Source organism: Bubalus kerabau, chromosome 20 (genome assembly GCF_029407905.1).
Source record: "Bubalus kerabau isolate K-KA32 ecotype Philippines breed swamp buffalo chromosome 20, PCC_UOA_SB_1v2, whole genome shotgun sequence".
NCBI lineage: Eukaryota > Metazoa > Chordata > Mammalia > Artiodactyla > Bovidae > Bubalus > Bubalus kerabau.
This window is the reverse complement of record NC_073643.1, coordinates 12,136,146-12,157,942: the sequence shown is the minus strand read 5'-3', so window position 1 is coordinate 12,157,942 and position 21,797 is coordinate 12,136,146. Positions and strand designations below refer to the sequence as shown.

The window sequence follows — 21,797 nt, the reverse complement described above, 5'->3', positions numbered from 1 at the left end:
TTACAGTATGTGGGAATACAAAATTGTACAACCTTGACAAAGGAGAATTCATCATGTCCAGCAGGGTTACCAGGCCTTCTGATCCAGCAAACTCATTTTTCTGACTTGCACAGATACCAGCAAAAATACAAAAAGACCTATGCAGTACATTGGTTTTGCAGGACTATTTTGAAGAGCAAAAGACTGCAAACAACTCAAATGTCCATTAATAGGAAACTGGTGGTACAAACTGTAGTCTAGTGATAAAAAAAATGAAAGAGGAAGAGCTCTCATCAGGTGATAGAATCAAGATACAGAAAAATAGTACAGTATGCTACCATTTTCTAAGAAAGGAGAAACACAAATACATTTTATTTTTTGAATGGGGAAAAAGGTCTTCTTAGGATTAAAAAAAAAAAATGGGAGGATAATCCATTTAATTAAAAAAGTTCCCTTAAGGAAGGAGAAGAGAGGGATAAAGAGAATGAGACAAAAGACTGCCTTCTTTGAATTTTTTCTTGTTACTGATCTGACTTCAGATCTGTGTAAATAATTCACAAATTGTATAAAAAATTTCATTGTGGAAGCAAGCCAAGTGTCCATTGACAGATGAAGGACAAACAAAATGTGGTACATAAATACAGTGGAATATTATTCAGGAAGAAAATCTCGTCACATGCTATGAACATGAATGAACCCTGAGGACAGTATGCTAAGTAAAATAAGCCAGTAACAAAAAGACAAATATGATCCCACTTATATGAGGTACCTGGGGGAGTCAAACTCATAGGGACAGAAAGTGGAACTGCTGCCAGGAGCAGGAGGAGGAACTGGGGGGGTTGTTTAATGGATACAGAGTTTCAGTTTTACAAGATGAAAAGTTTTCGAGAGCTGTTACACAACAATGTGAATAAACATTAATAAAATACACACTTTAAAATAGTTAGGATGGTAAATTTTGTTATGTTTTTTTTTTTAACCACAATTAAAAGTAAAAATAATTTCATAATAAAAAAGTTGAAAAAGCAATTCCTAAATATTGAAAGGAAATGTAGTGAACCTAGCTATATGTATCCAGTTAGTGGTATAAGCACAGAGAAACTATTTCAAGTAACTTTAAAAACAATGGTTGTACTATATACAGCCTAGCAGTAAAATAACAACCAAACACAAAAAAACAAACATGCTTTTAACTATTTTCAGTAATTATACTGCTGGTGGTAATGCTGGTATTGCTATTCTAGGTACTGTGGGATAAAGCGATGAAAATAGAATATAACAAAATTACTCCCATCCCGAGTGACTCTGAGAACTGGGAAGGGTAGTTTCAGAAGAAGGAGATATGCATATGCAAAACAGAGAGGTCAAGTAAAAATCCTAAGTCTGAACAGAAATTAGCACTTATCCACATAACATATTTTGACTTTAAAAACAAAAGCATACCCCGTATACACATGGTGCTCATGCAGCACTGAAAAGGCCTAGAGACAGTCACCAACACTGGCACACGCACCGAGCACCCACACTGCTCCGGCGAGAGAGAACCAGGGCTCCTCGGGTTCACACCTGATTCAGGTCTGGAGCAGAAAATGTACCAGACAAGCCCTGAAAACTTGCTTACACTATACAGCAAAGAAGCTATCAGAGCCAATCAGACTCAGGTCGAAATTACTTGGGAATCAACCTGAAGATGTTCACTTTAGACAAAAGTGGGACAACTTGAAAATCAGTAAGAATAAAGCTACAGTGGATGGAAATCATCAAACGAATTCCTCCCTTCATAATGGTTTTTAAAAAATAATTAATAATTGGTCACTGTGAGAGGATGCTAAACAATTTCTTATTTTGAAAACTTGTAAACAAAGGAAAAGAGTCATGCTTTTATCTTGCCTTTCCTCTGTAAACTGTTTCACTGAGTAATAAGGGATGAAGGGCAATTTACACTAATAAATAAAAGCAGAGTCAAGTGAAAAGATAAGTCATGGAATGGGAGAAAATATTTGCCAACCACGTATCTGATGAGGAACTTGGATCTAGAATATACAAACTCTAACAATGCAATAACACAAAGATAATCCAATTTAAAAATGGGCAAAGGATCTGAACAGACATTTCTCCATAGAAGATGTACAAACAGTACACATATCAAAATATACTCAAAATCATTAGTCATCAGGGACATGCATTCCAAAACAGCATCTCCTAGGATGGCGAGGAAGAAACTCAGATAAGAACAAGTGATGGTGAGGATGCGGAGAAATCAGAATCTGCACACACCGCCGGAGGGAATGGAAAATGGCGCTGCAACTTGGAAAAGGGCCTGGTTACTCCTTAAATGTTTGAACACAGAGCTGCCGGATGACCCAGCAATTCCACTTCTAGGTATAATATTTAAAAGAAAGACGAATGTTCCCACAAAAAAACCTGTACACAAATGTTTACAGCAGCATAATTCATCACAGATAAAAAGTGAAAAAAATGTCCATCAATACACACATGGATAAACATGGTATATATCTACACAATGGAATATTATTAGGCTATAAATACGAGCGAAGTACAGATGCATGTACCACACAGATGAACTTGAAAATATTAACCAAAGTGAAAGAGGCCGATTATAAAAGATTACATAGTATATGACTCCACTGATATGAAAGGCAACTAACTCGACAGAGACAGAGAGTAGAACCAGCAGTGGTTACTGAGGCTGAGGGGCTGAGAGCGAGAGGACTGCTGAAGGGTACGGGGCTGCTTGCTCACGTGATGAAACATTCCAAAATTGGTTGTGGCTGCATTTGTCTGTGAAGATGCAAAATAACCCAATGAACTGTACACTTAAGATAGATGAAGTATATGGTATATGAATTATATCTCAATAAAGCTATTTTAAAACAATGATGGAAAAATAAAGCAGTAAAGATAAAAACAGAATGTTATTTTGCTACCCCTAATCAACTAGTGGATACAGACACCCTGTTGCAGTATCACAGAGATGCCCTATACCTGGGCCTTCTGAAGGAAAAGAACCTATGAAGTAGACTGAACCCGCGTGTGATTAAACCTCTAAACCTAACTATTTATAGGAAACACAGAAGAAAAAGGAGCATGGTAAAGAACCATGTTAATGAAACAGCAAAATCCCCAAGACTGTCAGAAACTGTTAAGACCAGCAGTCCAGTTTCTTCAACCCATAAACTGCAAGAGAGAAAAAGAGATGAAAGGAAACCTATAAATAGAGATCTGTAAGACAAGACAGCCAACTCCAATGTGTGCAACTCACCAAGACTCTAAGTATAAAAAAGAAAAATCATTTATCACATTTGAAACAACTGAAATTTTAACAATGACAGGATATATATAGTATGAAGGTCTTGCCATTATATTTTTAAAAAGAGAGGACATGTTTAAATTCATATTAAATTCAGGAATATTCTGGTGGTCCAGAATATTCTGGTTAGGACTTGGCACTTAATACTGCCCAGGATCTGGGTTCAATCCCTGGTCAGGGAACTAGGATCCCACAAGCCATACAGTGTGGCCAAAAATAAATAAAATAATAAACTCATATTAAAATATGGGACTTGCTTCAAACAAACTGAGTGGGGGGAGTTGACATGGTAAAACTGGCTATGCACTGATGGCCTGTTTGGGGTCAGTGATGGGTTCAGGAAAGTTCATGATATGCTTCTCTCTCTCTCTTTTTTTTGTGGGGGGGGTCTGTTTAAAATCTGAAATAGAACATTTTGTTATATCTCAGATAAACTGTAAAAAAATAATAATAATAAAAAAGGAAAGGAAAGAAAAAAGAAAAAGAATTCCCTACGATAATGCAGACATTCCTAACCAGGCATTCTTTCCCTGAAGTATAGACACAATACGTAAGACGCAGTTACCATAATCCCAGCAGAAAACACGAAAGACATTTTGAAAGGTGGCATGAATATTGCTGTGTAAAGGAAACAGGAACATCTCCTGTGTGAGGCAGTATCTGTTTAGGAGAAGAGAGGCTGGGCTGAAGGTGCATCAGAGACAGACATACCCACAAAGTCTTCTACATCACCGTATTTGAAGCAGATTCCCAGGGCATTAAAGAAAACACACAGACTTTTCAAAGTCAAAAACACAAGATTTAGAAACAAAAACAAAGTGAAAAAACCCCATAACTCTATGTAATCTAAGACATCTCTATATCCTAGAAAATGACAGGAGGGAAAACGAAGTTGGTTAAAACAGCTTATCATAGGGATATTTTTTTTTAATGCTCAAGGTCATTGGAGAAGATAGATAAGAACTTTAGTACTGACCATTCAATACACAGCATGAGCTTTTCTTCTGTTATAAGCAAGAGCCAGAAGCAGACATGAAAAACGTGTGGCAAGGTAGAAAGAAAGTCCAAGGACTAAGAAAAGTATGATGGCTTGGACTCTCCAAAACTGGCTGATGAGATACAGGAAGAGTCAGAGAGGAGCCACTACATCACCACATAGTCAACGAGCTGCTGTCATCGATATGAGAACACCCAGAAGCCTCTATCACCTTATCTAGATGCAAGTCTTCTTATCCTACTGCTTTTGTTTAGACATTATTTTTCCGAGGAGTTTAAGGCAAAATCCAGCAGAAACTACAGAGTTCCTCAATACCCCTGAGCCCCCGCCCCACTCCCAGAACAGCCTTCCCCCGCTATCAACATCCTAAACCAGAGGGATATATTTGTTGCAATCAACGAGCCTACACTGACATGTCACTGTCACTCAAAGCCCATAGCTGACACTAGAGTTCACTCTCAGTGTTGTACATTCTGTGAGTTGTGATACATGTACAACGTATGATATAGAATAGCTGCTGCTGCTAGTCGCTTCAGTCGTGTCCGACTCCCCCAGGCTCCACCAGGCTCCCCCACCCCTGGGATTCTCCAGGCAAGAACACTGGAGTGGGCTGCCATTTCCTTCCACTGCTGCCCTAAAAATCTCCTGCACTCTGCCTCTTCAGCCTTCCTTCCCCTAGTTCAGTTCAGTCGCTCAGTCGTGTCTGACTCTGCAACCCCATGAATCGCAGCACGCCAGGCCTCCCTGTCCATCACCAGCTCCTGGAGTTCACTCAGACTCATGTCCATCGAGTCGGTGATGCCATCCAGCCATCTCATCCTCTGTCGTCCCCTTCTCCTCCTGTCCCCAATCCCTCCCAGCATCAGAGTCTTTTCCAATGAGTCAACTCTTCACATGAGGTGGCCAAAGTACTAGAGTTTCAGCTTTAGCATCATTCCTTCCAAAGAAAACCCAGGGCTGATCTCCTTCAGAATGGACTGGTTGGATCTCCTTGCAGTCCAAGGGACTCTCAAGAGTCTTCTCCAACACCACAGTCCAAAAGCATCAATTCTTCGGTGCTCAGCTTTCTTCACAGTCCAACTGTCACATCCATACATGACCACAGGAAAAACCATAGCCTTGACTAGACGGACCTTTGTTGGCAAAGTAGTGTCTCTGCTTTTGAATATGCTATCTAGGTTGGTCACAACTTTCCTTCCAAGGAGTAAGCGTCTTTTAATTTCATGGCTGCAGTCACCTTCCCCTAACCCTGCTGCAAATACTTCGTGACACTTTGTAAAAGTGATGAAAACAGACTGGAATGAGCATTTTCAGTCCTCAAGAAATCCCTACAGAGTCTAAGTAATAATGTGGGTCCCTTAGAGGTTATATTAACACCTTTTCTCCCTTTATTACGTACAAATACAGATTGTTATTGCTTCTAACAATTCACCAAAGCACATTTCCTAAATTCTTTTCTTTTTTTTTTTTAATACAATGTACTGCAACTCATTTCTTCATAGTAATATCCATCTGTCCTCTGCTTGGGCTGATTTCAGCACTTTTTAAAAAATCCAATACACTTTTAAGGGAACGCAACTTGTTTCCTGCGGCTGTCAAAAGGCAAAACCAGGCCTTGGGCAGTGGCTTTTATTTTCCATCTGCACATTTTAACAATATAGCTTACAAATCGCTAAAGAAAACATCTGCTGATTTCTGATCCACATCTCCACACTGCTGTTTCCAAATAACCGGTTAAAGACTTCTCCCCAATCATTTAGAAAACAGGTTCTCTTGAAAAATGAGAGAAGAAAAGAAGAGAGAAGAGAAGAAAAAAAGAAAAGAGAAAACAACGAGCCATCTCACTGAAAGTCTTTGGAGCTTTGTGGAGTTTCAGTTATAACAGGAAGAAGTAATTCACTGTAATTGTCAAATTAAGAGACAGAAAAAAAAGATAAAATTTGAACTGCATTCTATTTTCAGAAACTAAAGGATGTGATAAGTTTCCCCTTATGAAAATAAACTAAATCTTATAAAAATTAAAAAAGGCAAACACTCCAGGAATGGCAGTCTCATGCTCTGTCGATCTCCTTGCACCAAGTGGTTTTTAGGGAAATCCCATTCCCCGGGACCCTGGCCTCCTCCATCAAACCCAGCACTTAAGAAAGGTATGTTAATTCTCCTTTATTCTTCATCGATAATACTAACAACCATTCACTGAACATATACTATGTGCCAAATAAACACTTTATAGTCAGTAATAATCATTAACCCCTCACCACAGAACTATGATGTAGGTATTACTAGCCCCATTTTACAGAAGAAAACAGTACTTTTTAAATAGCAGGTTTTAGTTTTCTGACCCCAGAGAAAGGCATGATGTAAAATGAGCAAATTACCTTTGATTTTTCTTCATTTTCTCTATAAAATTCCGCCATCTGTTCCTCCTGCTCTTCAATAACATCCTTAAGGGTATCTACTTGGTATATCAAATTGTTCTTCTCATTGTCTAACTGTGCATTGGAAACCATGGCTTTCTTGTATTTTTCTTCCACTTCAGATAAAGACTCCTAAATGAAAGTCAGAGTCATCAGTCTAGCCCTGGCACAAACACATGAAGATGCATTTTTGCAAAATACAAGCAGCTTTGGAAACTCTGTTTAGTAACAAGCACATGAAGCAGGAGGACGACAGTCAGCCAAGAGTGCCGCTGCAAGCCCTCTATGGGCTCTCTGCTACCCAAGAAAACAAAAGCAGAGATGCAGCCTCTGAAAGACGAAAAGGCATGCAGACAACATGGAAGAGTCACAGGGAACAGTCACAAAATGAAAACTCATTCATGTTTTCAGAAATGTTACTCCTGCAGTTTCAACAACAAGCTATCTGGTACTCTGAATGCAATGACAGGGAATATAGCCTCTTTTTATACAAGCAAATTTCATACTCCTTTGAATTTCACCATTTCTTGGATCTGTGTTTTCAGTACTTTCCTGCTCTCCATGATATTAATAAATGTATTCACATTTTCTCTGGAAATTATTCAAATATTAGCCATTTAAAATAAGCGACACAAAAACAATTATTCTTTTTAAAAAGAGCTACCAGGGGAATTCCCTGGTGGTCCAGTGGTTGGGACTCCATGCTTTTGCTGCAGGGCCTGGGTTCAATCCCTGGCTGGGGAACTCAGATAACACAAGCCAGGCTGAGAGCTCCCCTCCCCACCCCCAAAAAAGTGCTACCACTAAATGCCTAAATTTTCATATACTTCAAAGTTTCCTGTCTAAGATAGCTTACAGTCTGTTTCTGAATAGCTGCTTCTATTTTGGTAGATTACTATTACCTAGCAACATTTTTAAAGCTAAAAAGAAAAACATTTCACATAGAAAAGATCATCACTTCTGTATTTTTAAAATGCTGATGCAAATGTTAACAAATAAAAGAGCAATGATATTTGAACTGAGGGTTCTGAGAGTCCAGAATCCTTTACACATCTATGATCAACTGATATTTGACAAGGGTGCCCAGACAACTCAGTGGGAAAAATAGTTTTTTTCATAAACTGTGTTGCGGCAACTGAGATCCACATGCAAGCAAATAAAGGTGGACTCCTACCTCACACCATACCCCAAAATTAACTCAAAATGGATCACAGTCCTAAATTAAAAGCCAAAATTATAAAACTCTTCCCCCAAAACAAAGAAGTAAATCTTTATGACTCTGGAGTAGGCAGTGGGTTCTCAGACATGAAACCAAAAGAAAAAAACAGGCTTTATAAATATTAAAAACTTTTATTCTACAAACTATATCATCAAGAAAATAAAAAAGACCGTGCAAAAAATGGGAGAAAACATTTGTAAATCTTATGTCTGATAAGGTACCTGTATCTAGAATATATAAAGAACACTTAGAAATCAAGAATTAAGACAGACAATTCAATTTTAAAATGGGAAAGGATGTGAACAGATATTCCTCCAAAGAGGGTATAAAATGGTAAGAATATAAAAATATTCTTAATATCATTAGTTATAAAAGAAATAAGACCAAAACCATAATGAGATACTACTCCAGACTTAATAGGATGGCTAGTAAGCATAATAAAAAAAACAGATAACAAGTGTTGGTGAAGAAATGGAAAAGCCAGAATCCTCATACACTGCTAGTGAGAATGTAAAAGAGCGCAGCTGCTTCGGGCCAACAGTCTGGCAGCAAGTTAAAATGTTAAACATAGAGCTGCCTTATGACCCAACACTTCTATTTCTAGGTAATCTGCCCAAGGGAAATGAAAAGATATATCTATACAAAAAACTGGACACAAATGTTTGCAGCAGCATTATTCATAATGGATCCAAACTATAAACAATTCAAATGCCTATCAACTAATAAATGGATAAACAAAATGTAGTAAATCTATACACTGGAATGTTACCCAGCAATTTTTACATATACACACACATACATACACACACAGATGCATGTTATGGCATGGATGAATCTTATGACATGGATGAAAACATTAAGTAAAAAGTCAATCACAAAAGACAACACTGACTGGTGGTCTGGGAGTGAAGGAATGGAGAACAACTGCTGATTAGTATGGGGTTTCTTTCTGGGGTAATGAAAATACTGTAAAACTGGTGATGTCTGTGCAACTCTGTGACTATGCAAAAAAAAAAAAACCACTACACTGTACACTTTAAATAGGTAAATGTTATGGCATGTGAATTTTATCTTAATAAAGATACACAAACACATACACTTAACTGTTTGCAAATCAGGAGTATATTAATGTTTTGGGGTTTTTTCCCAGAAAAAATGAACAAACTTTTAGGCCAACCCCATACAGTGCAGAATTTAGAATGATTCTGATCCATCTTAGAGACAAATAGCAAAAATGAAAAAAAAAAGATAAAGAAAAGTCATCCTCACAACTCAGTCCCACACAAAATGGGGTGTGACTACATGAACACCAGAATCTGAGGCAGTGTAAGCAGCAGCTGCAAGGATACAACATATAAAATAAAACTGACATAAAAAGTATGGAAGTCACTTTTCTTTAAACAACAGACCACAGAGGACTAGTTTAAGTGTCAAGGTAGTTTTAATGATTTTAATCTAGTTCACACAGTGATACCCATAAGGAATTAGTTTACTTAAATGTATCTAAGGAATTGATTTTCAGTGTAGGTTCTAGACTAGAAGCAACAACATTATCTAGGACCTGGCTAAAAACGCAAATTTTCAATAACCCCATCCTAGACTTTTTGAATGAGAAAATCTGGGAGTAGAGTCCAGCAATCTGTGCTATTAATGAGATCCAGGTGACGATGGATGGAAGTTGGAGTGGGAAAACACCCCTCACAGGCAGACGTACTTGAGAATAATGTCATAAGCAATGCCCCAGCATTCCTTTTTAACAGGATACAGGTACACCAACAACCACTGTGCTTTGACCACCAACTGGATGATTTCCTAAATGATTTTTTTCTTCTGTTTAAAAGACTCATTTCAAGGATAAACATAATCTGAAGTCAAGTTCAATTATACACTAACTATGAATTAAGAAAAGGGGTCTTATCTATTCAGTTTCAAATAAGGTTTTCTGTATCCTTCAAAGAATGCAATAAATGGTAGGTCAAAAAGAGGAAAATGTTCAAAATAAAATGAAAAACAAGAATTCCTCTGAATCATTTGCTTTCCTGATACATTATGTTACATTCAATACTTTAAAATGAATGTACTGATTGAAAAGTCCTGAATTTGTTCCCTTGATCTAAGATATTTCCAAGTCATAGCTCCAAAACTTGAAGATGAGAGCAATAAGGCTACGAGAGCACATAGGCACCCTAACTGGGATTCTCCTGATGGTCACCAATGCCCACACACGGCTGTCCGTGGAGTCCAGGCACCCCAGGAATGCTCTCCACGGGCCTCCCCCCTCTTTCTGGTCCTGAGTCTTAACTGTGTGCCTCTGGGCCACAATCACCTGCATGAAGGTTCTGGCTGGTAGTTGGCCCAAGTCCAGTCATGCCAGGGCAGCTGAGCAAAGCCTTTGCCTGTTAGGTTCATACCGTGCTCCTGGGGCATTGCCCAAGTCACCTTTCTGAATGCCTTGTTTACACATTTTTAGAGGCCTGGTGTCTATGTTAAATAGGGAAATGCCTGTGTTCAGAGAAACTTACAGTAATTCATAATATTAGACCTGAACTTCTTAAGGAAACACAGGGAAGAGCATGATAATCAAGTGCCATTTATAACTAAAAGGTCTGCCACACACCTATACTTCTTTGGAAAACTGGTAGCCATTCCTGCCACCATTTAAAAAGTGAATGTGTTAGTCGCTCAATCGTGTCTGACTCTTTGTGACCCCATGGAATATAGCCTCTGTCCATGGAATTCCCAGGCAAGAAGACTGGAGTGGGTAGCCATTCCCTTCTCCAGGGGATCTTCCCAACCCAGGGATTGAACCTGGGTCTCCTGCATTGCAGGGAGATTCTTTACCATTTGAGCCACCAGGGAAGATCCCTATTTAAATTTACCTCCAAATTCTTTAAGGCACTGAATGTGTGTAACTCTTTTTGACCTATATGTAAAAACAACACCAAAACACAGTCCTCATGCTTTAGGGTCTTTCCACCACAGGGGTTATTTATGGTAATGCTCTCTCTCTCAGACGCTTCTTCCTCCTGTTTCTAACACTGACTGCATTTGGTGACAGAAATAGGCAATGCTCTTTTATTTAGCTTGCAAGAATTTTAAGGTTTAATTCTCAATAAAAAAAATATTCTTAGAACATTTCTTAGGTTTTTGCCTAACTCAATTTCGTAAGGCTAAGACACAAGGGATATGTAAGTATTTTACAAGGTTTAAAAACTGAGGCCGGCTATCTTTTGCTGAATGTTCCACAAACTACACCACACACGTAAATATCAGCAGAGACTGGAAGTTCGCCTTTCACTGCAGGTTAAGCACATGCTTGAAAGACAAACACTGTTAGTAAAGCCATGTGCAGTGGGGTTAAGAGAACCCGTGAAACCACCGTTACTGACACTTCTGCGCACAGAGAGCATGCTTGGGCTGCAGAGAGGGCCCTGATACCTTTAGTTCTTTAAGCCCCTGCATGTATCTCCCTTCTACATCCTGAATCTGGTCCTTAAGGTCATAGATATCCTGCAGGACATAGGAATGAACCATTGCATAAAACCACACACGCAAAGTCTCAAAGGATTCATGAAAATGTGAATTACTTCTGAATAGACCAGACCAAAAGAAGAGAAGTCACAGTACACAAACGTGGCTGCCACTCCGAACAGCACAGGTGACGGTAGGGCTGGGAAGGCCCTCGAGTAATCAATTCGACAGAGTAAAAATTTTCTTGGCATTGACTCCTGTTGAAGCAATATTAGCAAACGGGGGCAGGGCTGTGTATGGACAAAAGCTGTTGCTTATAACAGTTTTTAAAACACAATTTTGAAAATTGTATAAATCATTTAAATAATTTTGAGTATAACACTTCACCGAGAACTAGTAAAATATGCAGCAAATTAATTACAAGCTGAAAATTTTACTGAGTTATGCAGAAGTTTTTAAAAAATGTAAAACTAGGTATGAACAAAGTTGTCTTCCAATGACTTGGTTATTGCCCACAATTCATTTGGGAGGAAGAGAAGTAAAGGGAGGGAAATGAAACACAAACCTTTTTAAATACAATGTCAAATGAGACAGTCTATCCTGAGGACACCATTTAAATGATGAGAAAAGTCTTTGCTCCAAATGTTACCATAATCCTTATAAAAAAAGTAAAGCAGGTCAAATTTTAAATGGAAAATATTGTCTCCCTTGTACCCAACCTTGCTACGTAAGATCTATTCTGGATGGTTGATTTAGGTTGGAAATAACAGCTACAGGCCCTTGAAAGTAACTCTACAATTACAGGCAGGAACAATGGCCCACTGCACAGAGTTACATCATATAAACATTGCCCCTGCCTCTTCATTCCCTCACCGGTGGGCTTGTCTTTTACTCCTCGGTTCCCTCAACAGACATTTATCAAGTGCCTATGCTGTGCTGTGCTTAGTCGCTCAGTTGTGTCTGACTCTTTGAGACTCCATGGACTGTAGCCCGCTCAGCTCCTCTGTCCATGGGGATTTCCCAGGCAAGAATACTGGAGTGGGTTGCTATTTCCTTCTCCAGGGGATCTTCCCAACCCAGGGATAGAATCCAGGTCTCCTGCACTGCAGGCAGATTCTTTATTGTCTGAGCCACCAGAGAGTGCCTACTAAGAGCCAGATACTAGGACATACAAGCTCATTTCCTTCCAAGAGGTTGTAAATGGCAGCACAAGCTGAGTTGGACGCTGGAAGGCCCCATCCTCCTGTCTTTCGCTGGACTAGAAAACAGCACTTAAAGGCAAGAGCTGAGCTTCCTTACTTTGCGCCCTCCATGCTTCTGCCTGGTACTAAAAGCTCAACAACACGGGCCCCTTCAGAGTCAGAGCCAGCGTGGCCTGGGCCGCCTCCTGCACAGCCACTGCCGCTGCAGCAGTCCCCTAGCCTCTGCTGATCCTCAGCCCGCTGTACAAGCTGCCCGTATCACACAACGGACTCCTGCTCCTGACGGCCTGCAATCTGACTGGGTCACCCACGGTCCCTCCCGCTTCCTCTACTGTGTCGGGGGAAGGGGCACCCACCTCCCCCCAACCTTATCTGGACATTCCTCTCACCCACTCAGGCACTTTCTGTTCAGTTATTCCTCTCCTTTCTTAACTTCATGGTCTCTCTCTACTGGCTCAATCCAACCAATAAAAATAATAACTAAGGCTGCCTTTAAAAGAAAACAAAAACCCTCTCAACACTATTGACCAATCAACTTCCAGCCTCCAACACTCTCTTCACAGGAAGCTGCCTGCATTTCCTCCCATTAGTTTTGACTTGCTCATCTCCTCCCCACTGTTCAACCACAGAGGAACAGTTCCTGCCTCCAAGGTTTCTTCCAGCCTGTGGTCAACCTTTAGGAATGCAAATCCGATAGCAGCGCTTCCCTGCTTCATATCCCACTGTTGTCAGGGTGAACCTGAATTCCTTTCAGGCGGCCACACAAAGTGTTTTGAGATGTGGCCCATCATTACTCCTCCAGCCTTCTCTCTCATCCATTACGAATCCCCACTTTCCATCCTATCCTCTGGCAACTCTGCTACACAGATAACCTTCTGGTTCTCTGAATTTATCAGAGAACACCTTCACGCTTTGGCTTCTTTGCCTGGTTACTTTTTACTGTTCCTTCACTCCTTGTCTCCTCTGAAAAGCCTTTCATTATCTCTTCCAATTTAGACGATGCTTCTCTGAATTCCCTTAACAGCCTTACTCTTGCTACTATGGTAGTACCACACCACCTGGCTTTACTGGTTTATATCCACTTGTCTTCCATGAAACAGTGAATTCCTCAGGTTTCCAAAGTATGTTTTACTGCCTGAACCTATGCGGCCAAGTGCTCGATAAACGCTGAATGAATGAATAAATGCAGTTTTTATTACTACCCTTGCCCCGTTCCTCACAAACAGCATGCTCAGCAAATAGACATTCACAGACATCTTGAAAGGGTTATTAATGAGACTGGAGGCTCAACTAACGGGTTAAATGAGCTTTCATTACTCAGGTATTTCTGTCACCCCAAATATTATCATAGTTGTCTTATCATGAAACTGAGCGATAACTGTATTCAAGCAGCCAAATAATACTATAATGGCTCAAAAGACTAATAACCCCCAAAGTCTGGTTCCCTGTACATCCACATATTTTCCATCTAAAATGTGGCCAATTATTTGAAAGGATGACTTTTACACACATTAGAAAGTTTTTTTGGCATTTGTAAACTAGCAGAGCTCATTCCAAATACCATCAAATCTTCAAGAAAGAGAACAGAAGAGAATTAACTAATCTCCTTCCTTTCAGACCCTAGTCACATTCTTGAACTGTATTAACAATTTTTTTTTTTTAAAGAACTCATACTTCTTGCCTTCCTACCAAGTCACATTAAATATTAAATGGTTCTAGTATACTACAAAGAAGCCAAAAATAAAAAATGTTTATAAAAAGCAAACCAAAATGGTGGTTTACCCGCAATTCACTTAATGAGGTGTCTGGGTCTATTAAGCTGCTGGTATCCCCGCTTCCTCGCCTGGATGAGTTTCCACTTAGAGGGGTCGTCGCTGAGGCAGAATTTCGAGATGAAGGCTAGAGAAAAAGACAGATGACACTTTTAAGTCTTAGTTCTTTAAAAATAAATTGCTGTGGAAGCTAAAAGTGGGGCAGGGTGACAGGAAGAGCTCTAACACAGTGTGGATAAGAAGTCACCGAATGCAGTCCACAAGCAATTCAGACTGGCCTTGGTGGGCGGGGGGAAACGGGGGTTACCCAGAGGTGGGCTCAGACATACTCAGCACAACTGCGTTTGCTCACTCTTTTGGAATCTAGGATTCATAATCACTAAGAAGGAAACAGTTCGTTTGAAGAGTTGTCTGTTTTCTAAGTTTATCTTTACTGTACTGTAAACAGCGCTGGGGTGAGGACATCAGCTTGATTTTGAACAGTTCCAGAATGCTCTGTTGGTATGCTAATTATTAGGTTCCTGAAGCTGCTTCTTTAGAACCTTTTCTTTTCCCAACACTTTGTTGATAAAAGCTGGAGACACTGTCTGCAGCTGAGAGCAACAGCATTTTGCCCTCAGCTGTGGATGATGCTCCTGAATTAATAAACGGCAGAGATTTGGGCAGACAGTTCAGCAGACAACTAGCCACATGCGGCGACTGAGCACTTGGAATGTGACTGGTCCAAACGGAGAATTCTTCCTCAGGTGTGAAATACACACCAGGTTTTGAAGTCTTGATGTGGATAAAAGCATGTAAAATATCTCACTGATAAGTTTTCATGTTGATTATGCTTAAAATATTTTGGACATAGGGGTTAAATAAAATATATCATTTGAATTAATTTTATCTGTTTCCTTTTACTATTTTAGTGTGGCTGCTAGAAGATTCACATGTGGCTTACATTTGTGGCTTGCATTATATTTCTACTGGACAGAACTGGCATATCACTGGGGGCATAGCAAAAAATTAATCCAGATAATTTTCTAGGATGACTTTCTAAAAATGTTTCTAGAAGAAAGTTAGAGACTTTTTTTTTTTAAGAACACAAAGCAACTCCTGAAAAGGAATTATTTCACTTCAAAGAAATAATTTATCTATACAGGAAAAAGAAAGAAAACCTTCAGAGTCTGTCACCACCATTCCTAAAGACACTTCCCCATTTCCAGTGTGTAATGGTTTCTTCTCAGGATGAAATTCTAGAGGACTGAAAATCAAAAGAGCAGCCACAAGTTTAAGAGGTGACATGCAAGGAAATAAAATGCAGTCTGTCTCCTCTCTTCCCAGGGCTTCACATGATTCAACTGCAGAGGAATTTGGGGGTTAAGGACAGGAAGTAGATGAAGAAAGGAAGAGTAACTCCATGAGTTAAACTGTTGTAAAATCAAGAATAAAATAGTAGTGGAAAGTAAGCTAGTGACCTCGAGAACTTAATTTCTTTAGGAATTTATATACTCACCCTTGTGTAATTTTCAGCATACTGTTTATCAGATTTTTCATCCAACTAGAAAAGAACAGAGATAAAAATCAGAAAAGATGTTGAGCCTTTTGATTTTTTTAAGGGGGAAGAAAAAAAGAAGTGACACCATTTGAGTTCTCCAAGTTCAACTGATATTTGGATCCTAAAAGTAAACATACTAAAACTGAAATAAAAGTTGGGACACAGAAGACAAGATGTTAACTTCAATTCTTATTCAAGGAAGACAGTGTAAGCAAGCTATCCTTAGGAAAAAGGTTAGAACTTTTGCATAGATTTTTCTTTTCATGGTATTTTAAACAATTAAAAGAAAACTACATATAAATGTAAACTCTAGCATTGCAAAAGTTACACACACACAAAGATACTCATACATGTCAGAAGAAAAAGTCTGATAAAACCAAAAGCCAATAAACTTTATTACATTATTAGTACACAGGACACACAGATAAGGCTAGCACACTTAGCCAAAAAAGTTCAGACTGGACTACAGCATGTTAAATGTATCCTCAAAAACATTCTCCACAGTCCGAGGATTTGGTTGTATGCTTCTTGTTTTTGCTTTTTAACTAATATATGCACAAGTATCTAAAAAAAGAAAAAAATCAGACAGCACAAAGGGCATGTGCTTCCCTCAAGGGCAAATCTACTCCCAAGTCTTTACAAAACTCTAACAGTGGTGTCCCAAGCACATCCCATATATTCTCTTTTCCCTCACCATGTTTCAGAGATTAGAGAAAGTATTTTTCTTCATGGCATTTATCACTCCCTGACCCCATGATACTTACTAATCTACTTATTATCTGATCTCTCTCTTTAATGTAAACTTCATGTCTGTATGTTCTTTTCTGTATTCCTAACACCAAGAATAGCACCTGGCATACAGAAGGACTGAGAACTTGTCAGATGAGTGAATAAATGAACTACACTTCTTCTGCGCCTACAGGCTGACCTCATTTAACAGTTGCGTAGTATCCTACTGTCTGGAGATGGCATAACTAGCTATCCTCTCTCACAGACAGGCCTTACAGTCGTTTCCGTCAGTGTTTCGAGAAGAGAAGGACCTTAAAGGTCTCGCCTAAAACTCTGACTGTACAGCTGAGGAAAGAGAAATTTTAGATCTTGCTGAAGGATGAACAACTAAATCCCAGAGCTGGATCCAGATCTGAGTTTTGTCAATTTTTTCCTATTATTTACCTGTATATACTGTCTCAATTACCACTAGGGAGAAAAAAAATCACAGAGAAATTTAACTAAATGAAAACATACCCAGACCCCAACTTCTAGACCAATAATCCTTCCAGCCCAATCTAGAGAAGAGATTTGAAAACTGTCCTCAGTTAATTATTAAAACACAAAACATCATTATTTCTGGCTCAGTTCAGATCACTTCACTCTAACTTCCTCATATTTGAAAGTTTTCCTTTTTTAAAAATTACATTTATCATGTTCATTTTCTGTCTCAGTAAACACCTTTTTCTATAAGTACTAAATCAGAACATAAATCCTGTCTTAGCCTTTGAATTATTTTTGCTGCTTCTTACTACAATACCGTTAAAAAAGAATGGACATTACTTCATTTTGACTTCTTAAAGTCACATATGAAGGGTCTTAAACAAGCAGTAACAATAGTTTTTCATGTTGGCAAATACCGCCATAAGGAATTACCTTCCTCATGTCTATACTAGTAAAAATATATTGCTTAATATTTAACGTGTTATTCCTCAGAACAAAAGAAACACTACATCTAAATAGACTGCCTTATTCTCCTTAGAGTACCTTCCAACTCTCTTCTAATGAGTTAAAGAGAAAAACAGGCAGCATTCAGAAACAATCTTCCAGGTCCATCTGAAATTCTGTCCCTTAAATCGCTCTCAAACAAATGACCCCCAACCCATCCATTTCTTAACAGGCAGACACCTGAGCGAAATCTTACAGTTCAGAGGGGGCATCAGTGACCCAGTCGACCACAGGGCTGATTCTCCTGCTGTCACTCTCCTCTGACAGGACTGCCGCAACCCAGGCTGACCACGTGCCAAGCTTCAGACTGCGGAGCAGCAGAAGCGCTGAGAGCAGCCCCACCGCAGCCCGGTTGTTTTGGCTGCAGCGACTTGGCCAGAGACTCCCCAATTCTCCTCCTCATGCTGTGTTATGCCAGCCTTCCATTTAGACAAAAAGCGAGCTGAAACCTGGTATTCTAAATGCCCAGGAGGTCCACAGAGCTGCACTGCAACAAGAAGCTAGTGTTCAAAATGATGACCCAAAGACTCCACCAGACCCTGGCAAGGGTCTTAAATGGAATAAAATGGAGTCATATTTAATATGCTAAGGTATAAAAGAAGGAAATGCTGCTGGTAAAAGGGTACAAACTTGCAGCTGTAAGATAAATAAAGTCTGAGGATCTAATGTAAAACATGGTGACTATGGCTGATTTTTCAAAAATTGTTTATGAATAACACAGAAAAAATGAATACGTAGTAACATGAAAAGTCAGAAAACAAAGGCTCTATATATAATACTATATGGTCACAATTTTGTAAAACAAGCAAATTAAACTGAGATAGAAAAGAAGACTGAAAATAAATCATTAGTAAAGACCTCAGAACTTGCTTATGAGTACTGACGACAGCTTACTATTCTCAAAAACTTTCAAGTACATGTTATGTCATTACATTCCTAAATAATTAAATACGTATTTTTCCAATCGAGAAAAGGGTTTCCTTGATAGTTGGAAATGGAAAGCTAGCTAACAGGCTTGTAATATTTTACATTCGTGTTAATCTGCAAAGAAGAGCACATGATGGCAAACTTCACTGCTGCTTTCAAGAATTTCAAATTATCAACCAGTAAACAAAGTGTCAACTGTCATCTTTTCTATATTTCGGTGATAAATGCTTTTATCTTATCTATGTCTGGGAAATCTGAAAATGCTTTGCTCTTAACATCATAGAACACAGATCGTTTCTCTTTAAGTCCAAACTCCATGATTATTTGTTGAAATTAGCACATGAAAAATATGTGTCCGACTCTGTGCGACCCCACAGGCGGCAGCCCACCAGGCTCTGCTGTCCCTGGGGTTCTCCAGGCAAGACACTGGAGTGGGTTGCCATTTCCTTCTCCATTCTTAGAATACATATCTTGTCAAATCTTTGAAACCCTCTGTTTCAAAGAAAGGTATTTCTTATTCTCAGATGAAGAGGCCCATTGGCCTTGTCTCAGCATATGACTACTGTGACCGATAATTCTGTCCTACTAAAATGGTAAAACATAACAGAATTTTTTTGAATGGAAACAGAATTTTAGTTGTGAATACATTTTAATACCGTCATTTGAAAGTGTTATTTAGAAATAGAAAGAGTTGTTTAGAAATAAAGATGCATTTTGTTCTAAATTATATTTCTCTTTTAAAAGAACACTGGAGATTTGATACAACTGAGCTATGCATATATGATATGGAGAGCCACTTTCAGCAAGCAGCAACCCTTCTGTCACCCATATCATAAATCTAATATAATGTGTGATCAAGAGATAAGAGTATTATATTAAGGCATTTGAACAAACTTTATTATTTTAGGCTGTGCCAAGAGGCAAAATTAAGGATATTACATAGGTACTTAGACAACCATTCAGGAAAAAAAAAAAAATCACTGCGGCTCATAGGCTATAAAACAGGGTGCTGGCCAAGTTTACCAACTAACGCTCTGGAGAATCTTGTGCTCATGTTATAAGGTGCACAGCATGACTTGATATACATATGCAGAGCCTACATGGGGGCTTCCCTGGTGGCTCAGTGGTAAAGAATCCACTTGCCAATGCAGGAGATGCAGGGTTTGTCCCTGGATCGGCAAGACCCCCTAAAGAAGGAAATGGCAACCACTCCAGTATTCTTGCCTGGGAAATCCCATGGACAGAGGAGCCTGGCAGGTTATAGTCCATGCGGTTGCAAAAGAGCTGGACACGACTTAGCGACTAAATTAACAACAAGAAGCCTATATACATGTGTATCAAATCCAAATCATTAGTTATATATCTTAAATATGTATAATTTTTATTAAAATGTGTAGATAAATAAAAATAATTACTGGGAGAAGAGTTTTATTTGATTAGAAGCAGCAGTGGAAGACTTTAAAAATAAAGTCAATCTTTTCACTTCTGTATAAGTTACTAAAATAAATTGCGAAGAAATAAACGTAAGGAGGACCTAACCAGTAACTCAGACATCACATTAGGTGCTAAACGGACTCAAAGTTTTTAAGAGAAAGAGTGTACATAACAAATTAAACTGATTATATCTATGAAAAAACAGGTTAATAAGCAAATTAATAAAATAGGCAATATTTCAGGGGAAGGACCTGGGAGCCAGTCTTCTAACTTGGGTGCAAAGAGATTCTTTGATCTGATGAAAGCCAAGACAGGGGCTGTTGCTCAGCCAGCTTTGAGAGCCAACAATCTGGAACACTTGAGGACCACACTTAGAATTGTTTTCTAGGATCAGCCATTCAGAAGTAGCTATTTAAATACAATCTGTGATGTGCTAAATGTAAAGAACTATCTCTTCATTAAAAAAAGGGTCTAATTTTTTGTTAAGAAACTCTGCCTCATCTGCTTCAAAGAGTTGATAACTAGAGCAGTTGTTGGTTCAAGGGCAAAACAACACAAAAACAACACTAATGTCAGCAACAGAGAGGTGTTACAGACAGAAAATCAGGCTGTTAGAAATACCAGGCAGGTAGACTTCTGTTGCTGTGGGTTCCTTCATTAAGGTAAATGCCTCCAGGCATTTCTACTGGACACTCTTTCCTAAATGCAGTTCCCAAGGAATGTGAGGGCTTCCCAGGTGGCCCAGTGGTAAAAGAATCTGCCTGCCAATGCAGGGGATTCAGGAAACACAGTTCGATCCCTGATTGGGAAGATACCCTGGAGGAGGAAACGGTAATCCAATCTAGTATTCTTGCTGGAGAACTCCATGGACAGAGGAGTCTGACAGGCTACAGTCCATGGGGTCGCAAAGAGTTGGACATGACTGAGCACAGAGCACACAGAATGAAGTGAAAGCGACGGGCAGGCACTTCTTCAAAAACAACGCCACAATCCAAATGTTTACATCTATTCGGATTCTTCCCAGTTATGGCAAATTAGTGACATTTTACTAAGTAGTGGATTTTATTGTTCAACCTTCAAAGTCCACCTAAAATTTATAGATTCACCAAAATGAAAAGAGAAGAAAAATTTTTAGACCGATCAGGAATATCTAAATATGGGAAAGGTATTAGATGGTTTTAAGGAGTTTTTTATCCTTTTGTTAGGTCTGATACAATAAATAAGAAAAAAGTTCTTAACTAGAGAGGCATACTGAACTATTTATTGGGAAATGGCATGATGTACGGGATTTGCTTTAAAATAATTCAGGAAAAAAAAGGAGGGAAAGAAGAAGAAACAGATGAAACAAAATTAGCAAAATATCAATAATTGTTCGGGCTGCTTCTGGAAAATTTCCATAGGAAAAATTGTTTAAAAAAATAAGAACATATCAATGTATACATTTTGAAACAAAACAAAAAACTATTCAATGCTAGTGTACTCAAATAAATTAAATTCTGATTTTAAAATAGCTACTGTATTAGCTGTTAGTCACAAGCCTGAGACAGTGGGTCCCCATGCACTGCACTCACGCTGGTCAGATCTGGGATGCTCACGTCATCCACGTCGGAGACGACGCTCCCCCTACGATTGGAGCGACTAAAATAATCAGCGGCAGAAACCTTTCAGTTAGAAGAAAATGAGATGCTTTAAAATTAAGGAGAGAGAGAAGAAAACGATAAGAACATTGTCATATGAGGGGAAACCTTTTTTGTTGTGTGATAAAGTATCAAGAAATGAAATGAGGGAAGTG

The 21,797-nt window shown here is 38.9% G+C and overlaps 1 protein-coding gene across 22 annotated transcripts in view; it reads right to left on the bottom strand.

Moving 5' to 3' along the window:
• LRRFIP2 (LRR binding FLII interacting protein 2) overlaps positions 1-21,797 on the bottom strand; it is a 197,413-nt gene that overhangs the window by 19,993 nt on the left and 155,623 nt on the right. For 8 of the 22 annotated variants that reach the window (XM_055558732.1, XM_055558731.1, XM_055558737.1 and 5 more), the window contains 5 exons: positions 21,577-21,666; positions 15,887-15,931; positions 14,399-14,515; positions 11,382-11,453; positions 6,686-6,856 (listed from right to left, as the gene is read on the bottom strand). In XM_055558732.1, the coding sequence (XP_055414707.1) occupies positions 6,686-6,856; positions 11,382-11,453; positions 14,399-14,515; positions 15,887-15,931; positions 21,577-21,666 (495 nt within the window). The remainder of the gene's footprint in view (positions 1-6,685; positions 6,857-11,381; positions 11,454-14,398; positions 14,516-15,886; positions 15,932-21,576; positions 21,667-21,797) is intronic. The other 14 variants (XM_055558736.1, XM_055558739.1, XM_055558754.1 and 11 more) reach the window with 3 other exon arrangements.